Source organism: Aricia agestis, chromosome 17 (genome assembly GCF_905147365.1).
Source record: "Aricia agestis chromosome 17, ilAriAges1.1, whole genome shotgun sequence".
In the NCBI taxonomy this organism is placed as follows: domain Eukaryota; kingdom Metazoa; phylum Arthropoda; class Insecta; order Lepidoptera; family Lycaenidae; genus Aricia; species Aricia agestis.
The window spans coordinates 2787095-2793442 of NC_056422.1; the positions used below are offsets into that span (position 1 = coordinate 2787095).

The 6348-nt window shown below is 36.1% G+C and overlaps 1 protein-coding gene across 3 annotated transcripts in view; it reads right to left on the reverse strand.

Moving 5' to 3' along the window:
* Positions 1-6348, reverse strand: part of LOC121735586 (phosphoglucomutase) — a 46325-nt gene that overhangs the window by 24394 nt on the left and 15583 nt on the right. For 2 of the 3 annotated variants that reach the window (XR_006036886.1, XR_006036887.1), the window contains exons 1-5: positions 4925-5280; positions 4672-4753; positions 2935-3134; positions 1970-2126; positions 102-290 (exon numbers count right to left, since the gene is read on the reverse strand). Coding sequence is in view for 1 of the 3 variants with exons in the window: in XM_042126443.1 (XP_041982377.1) it covers positions 102-290; positions 1970-2126; positions 2935-3134; positions 4672-4753; positions 4925-5164 (868 nt within the window). In the remaining 2 variants the exon portion in view is untranslated. Of the gene's footprint in view, positions 1-101; positions 291-1969; positions 2127-2934; positions 3135-4671; positions 4754-4924; positions 5281-6348 lie in introns of those variants that run through there. The other variant, XM_042126443.1, reaches the window with a different exon arrangement.

Consider the following 6348-nt stretch of genomic DNA (forward strand, 5'->3'; position numbering starts at 1 on the left):
TAGCCCCGCTGGTAGTCCTGTCAAAACGACGACATGTCAAAACAACAGACCCCAACATAACAATCTTATCAAGCCTCCTAGTCCTCCTTTCCCCCACTCACCATCTCCATCGAAAGCCGCTCCGAAATCATAATCCCCATTTTTCACAGCGTTGACGAGGTCAGCAGCATACGTCAGGTTGGGGTCAGGGTGAGCTCCGCCAAAGTCTTCCAGCGGGGTGGTGCGAGTGACGCTGCCCTCGCTAGCACCCAGCTCCGTGATGAACACACGACGCACGTACGGGCCGGTCACTGGAATATGACAAATGAAGACATGAGTGGATGAACCACGTAAACTGTCGTTTTTTGCATAAAACGAGGCTTTAGGACCGGGAAATTTATTAGAAATCAAAGGATTAGGATTTTATGTATAGCTAGCTATACATAAAATCCTAATCCTTTGATTTCTTTGATATAATGAAGTAGGTAAGTAATACAAGGTTTGTTCAAATTATAAGGGAAAATATTATGAGTAATTGTTATTTGTAACTGTTAGTTACCGTCTTCACCCACTTATATCTTTAAAATTTAAATATAAGGAATTTAAATAAATTCGACACAACATATTATTTTTGCGCACTGACGACGCGCGTTTTTGATGCGCTCGTCTTCTGCGCGTTTTCATCGCGTTTTTTCAGATATAAAGTTTAAAGCGTTCAACTTGCGTTTGTATCGATACAAACGAGCGTAAAAAACGTCGTGTGGAAGGGCCCTTATATTTAAATTTTAAAGACACGAGTGGATGAAGCCGGTAACTAACATTTTACTATAATATAATAACAATTACACATATTTTCCCTTATAGTGTCAACATGGGCGTATATAAGGGGGGGGGGGGGGTCCTGGGGGTCCGGACCCCCCCATTACTATCCATCTTACTTGTGAAAATAATTACTTATTACTTTTTTTAAATAAATATATCAATATTCCGATATTCAAATTTAAAAAAAAACTTTTGTTTTCCTAAACTGGTTACCTTATACCTATTTGCTGCTGTGGGCCTTCATGGGCGAGGCCAACTCGCACTTGGCCGTTTTTTACGTTAGGACCGACCCTTACCAAAGCTATATAATATACGCCCGTGAGTGTCAAAGTTCAAGCGGCGAATCGCGGCATAAAACATACTCGTGTCTCGTGTTATTTCCATACAAAAACGATGATTGATGAGAATCATTATAGGAAAATAGCAATACGTTTTTTTTGTAGCTTTGTGTTGATTTGTAAATCCTAATGATTATCATGTTTAACTGTGGAAACATCTTTTTGAATTTAGTTAATACGCTAGATATCGATGTTTACCATGCAGAAATTGATTTATATAGGTCAGGGGTTCCCAACCTTTCCTTGTTCAGGGACCACTTTTATATTTTTCTCGTTAACAGCAATCACCAGGGAATAAAAACTCATTTAGGAAATTAGAAAAAGAAAACACACATAACTCATATAGTCTGCTATTATGGCTATGAATTATTAACTTCTCTCATAGTACACGTGCGTCAGATTTAAGGATGTTGTTAAGCAAATTATACACAGGGTGCAATTAAACCTTCCTGCCAAATTTTGATATATTGATTTATTTGATCCTAGTTAAAAATTAAAATAGACGTATTTTTTCTTTTATAATCACTCAGTACTAAAATGTTGAGAAAAAGCTACCGAAAGTTATCCTAAAAAACACTACAATTAATGGACACGATGCGTTAGCCGCGCGTGAGCGTGACGTGCCCCCGCGCGCGCGCCTCCCCCCGCGTCACCCCCGATCATTCCCCCTCGCCGCTAGTGACCGTTCTGCAACGATTTTAAATGAGATAATATATTATGTCATAAAAAAAAACAAACAATTTTTGTTGGTTAAATGGACTCTCCTAATGATACCTAAGCCCTGAAAAAAATTTGGCAGGAAGGTTTAATTGCATCCTGTATGTACGAACCTCCATTCATAGAATCAATAAGTATCTTGAATGGTGGGCGTTGGTCAGAGCCCTGCAGCAGACTCTTGATCTTGGGGAAGTCGAATATCTCCTTCATGTAGTCCACATAGTCCTGCACCGGGTCTATGATCTCCACCACAAACTCACGGTCTTCGACCTGTAAAATAATGTTCAGATGCTAAGGTTAAGCCATGCTACTAATAGAGTGGTAATACTAATGTAACATGCAGTATATGCAGCTATGCACATCGCAATAATTATGTTGTGTGTGTGCATCATTGACATATACGTGTCAGGTGCCCCTTTAGTCTTTAGTTACTTACCCTCTTATTAATAAACGCCCTATAAGCTTTGAATAGTTATATAGTGTTTTGTTCCTGTCACACAAGTGAAATTTTTAATTGGATTGAAGAAGACAAAACACTGTATAACTATTCAAAGCTTATAGGGCGTTTATTAATAAGAGGGTAAGTCTATAATAAATCTTAACGCAATAAATGAAGTCCGATAATACTTTTATTTCATTAATCCCTCATAGGGGGGATTAATGTAATAAAAGTATCCCCATGTAAGGGTAGCCCTTACACTAATAATATTATGGAGCTCATATTGTATCGTATAAAAACAAATTTCGCCAAAATACAATACTGCTAGCTGGCTGTCATAGGCTAAGAACTCACGGCGCGGTTATTTCCCGCGCCCGCCGCGGTTGCGGGAAAAACCTTGCACTTTGGAAGTCTTTGCCTCGATGACGATTGTTATAAGAACGGTTCTAATAACAATAGAGATCTAAAAAAACTTTTAGATCCCTAGTCTCTAGAGGCGCCCCCATGGCGACGCCCTTGGCTGACACTATTGCGGCCGCGCAGCGTAAAGACTAAAGTTAACCTTTACGAGGAAGATTAAAATATTATTTAGTGTCTCAAATACTTTTCAGAGATTAATATTAAAAAATCTTCACCCACCTTAAACTTCTGCACACCAACTTTGGTGATATCGCATGCGATATCCGGCACAATCTTGTACTGTTTGATGGTTGTGGATATATCGTAGATGCGGTTGGTGGTACCGTCCGGTGCTGGGCCACCGTTAGCGCAATTGAACTTGATGCCGAAGTCATTGTTGATACCACCCGGGTTGTGGGATGCAGTCAGGATTATGCCACCTGGATTAGCAAAGTGGATCATAAAACTTAAGATTATCTACTAGAACAGGGGTTCCCAAACTTATTTTGTCTAGTGCCCATTTTGAGAACAAATTATGTTTCAGTGCCCCCTTTGTTTCAATTTAAAATTAATCAATATGAAATAAATCACCCCCCAAGCCAAACACACACACACAAAGTCCTCATTTTTTTTCTGGATCCCACACCACCCCCTTTGCACCTGCAGCGCCCACAAGGCGTTTAGGGCGTTACTAGAAGATTACAAAAAGTATCCTGTAAAGAATGTGTATTGTGTATGGTATAAAATATAAATGTGCCATTGACTAGCATTCGTAAAATAACTCTCCCGGCAGTCGGGTAACAAGGAAACTATGGGACCAGATTTATGTTGTGTGAAAGCATCAAAGATGTTAATAGTTGTAAGATGGCCAATACCAAAATATTAAATTCAAATGTTTCAAATTAACTCTGATGGGACTTTTTTTTTTTTTGGTTTTAAAAATATATTTTCCGAAGACTTTAAAAAGATTTATATGATAAAAAAAAATTACCCAACATTATGAACCACTATTTCATTACAGGTCGTGATAAAACATTGATTTGTGGTAACTGGCTAGAGGATAATTTTTTACATAGATGATGCAAACATAAGATATTATGACAATAGCCTTGATGAGAATCATGTCTAAGTTTACTATTTTGTGATATCCATACATTATAAATGCAAAAATGTGCCTGTCTGCACAAGAGGTAACTCTTCACACCAAAACCACTGAACCGTTATGGAGATTTTGGCACTATGAGTCCCGGGAAAAGGAGACATGATGCTTTTTATCCCAGAAATGTACAGTTCCTGCGCGATAGTATTTTGGTGTGATTCGGCCCTTTGTTTGTTTGTTTTTATGCAAGTTACAACTAATCTGTACACATAATTTTGACTAAGAATAACACTTTAATTCTTTTATTTTAAAGGTTTTAGCAAAAGAATATACAGTAGACTTGTGAATATCCCTAATTTTTTGTGTGAACTGTTTTATTTTATGTCTTTTAGCTCTCCACTATTATGCATTTTAATAATTATATTTGCACGAAAACACACACAGTGTCTTTATCAATGCATATTTTAAAAACCTGTTTGGTTAACCCGCAATGTAAAGTAAGTATACTTACTTGTATGAACATTATTTATTCAGTGTAGTATTCAGAACATTACAAAGCCCTGAATATTACATATTTAAAAGACAAAACTAGGGTTTTGACCACAGCCATACTAATATTATAAATACAAAAGTGACACTGTCTGTCTGTCTGTTACCTCCTCACACTCAAACTGCTGAACCGATTTAGCTGACATTTAATATGGAGTTTCCTTAGAGTGCTGGGATAGGACATAGGATACTTTTTATAAAATGTATGATTCCCGAAAGTTTATCAAAAACCATTAAGAAGTTTTTTGTGGAAGTATAGAAGTTATAATATTTATCCACCTATATTTAAAGTATAAACTTACAATAATTATAGTAGTATGAAAACTTACCTATAGTTTTATATTTTCTGATTAAATGTGACACAGCCGGAGTGGACAAAATGCCGTTTTGACCAACCATAAGCTTGGCTACCTGTTGCAGAACAAAATAAAATACATACATTAGAAAACTTCACCATTCGATGTTTTGCTATTTTCTACAACTTCTTACTGAACATATTAATGGAATTTAAAGAAATTAGTCTATACTGTTCCCAGGAAATTAATAATTTGGCTAGAATTAAGAGAAAATATTTAAACTTACCCCATTCCCGGCAGAAATTTTTATAATTTTATCCACGACCTCCTTGACGAGATATCTTCCATCGCCTCCTACTACCAGCGTAGAACCGACTATAGCATCTTTGTTAGCATCCAAAATGCTCTGAACAAAGTTTTCTGTGTAATTTTCTTGGAGGAAAACTTTAACTTTTTTTCTCAAACCACTGGTACCCGGTTTTTGGCCCTCGTAGGGGTTTGTATTTACTGTGACGACACCCGACATTTTATAAAGTTAAATAGTAGTTTCTAGTCGCTGCTTGAAGTTATCACGGAGAACTAAACGTAAAAATAAAATTGATATCGCTAATCACAGTTCGTAAGGTCAAACAGCCCGGTGCAATTTCTTCTCAACTGTCAACACAATGTCAAAGAAGGTCGACATTGACATATAACTCAACGTTCCGTTTTATGTAAATGAAGTAGTAATCAACCCGAAGTTAACAAAATGTTATAGGTGAAGTAGATATTTGAATCAATTTTTAAAATCATAAAGTTTTTTACATATTATATCACATATAAATGATCATGGAATAAAAAAATTGCTATAACCATAATATATAGGTACAATAAACAGTTCGACAAGGCTTTAATTGAATTTGTCAATGTCAGTCAATGTGCGCTGCTGGTAAAGGAGAACTGTCAAAAATGACGTTTTTGTATGATAGAAGCATAGACTTAATATATACTGTCGTATATATTATGTCTATGGATAGAAGCATTAGTTCCTTTTCTCGCCACGTTCAAAAACAGCCTTGTCGAACTCTATTTAATTTACTGATGAAGCGTCGCGGTAATTTATACTTTAATATAAAATACATATTATTCTGCAGCCCCGCAGGACTAAATAAGTATAGTGCATCAAGAAAGTCATGACAGGCGGGAAAATTTTCTAAACGTAATCACGCTTAAAAGGTGTATTTTTTTATTTGTATTTTCACAGAGAACGCTTATTAATACTGCTAATATTGTCATTTTGCACATTTTTATGTCGAATTTAAAGTTCTCTTATTTTATATTTCATTAAAAAAAATTCCCGCCTGTCATGACTTTCTTGACAGACTATATATCACAATACTTTATTTATTTAAAATTGTCTTTGAACTTGTATTTACATCAGTGGCGGATTATCATGCGAATGCCTTAAGGAGTAAGGCCCAAGGCAAAGCTTTCAGTCATGATTGCCTAGGCCCTATTCCCTAGGGCGTCACAATTCACAACATAGTTTATATTCAAAGGCGCCACGACTCACAAAACAATCTTTAAAAATGAAATCAATAAATCCAATTAAATTTATTGATAATATCAATAAAATCAAATAATATAGGTACATTATGTAGACGATACGTGACGATCTAACGACACGCAAAATTTTATAAATAAACTTTAGCTGCAATGTATTTTTCTTTA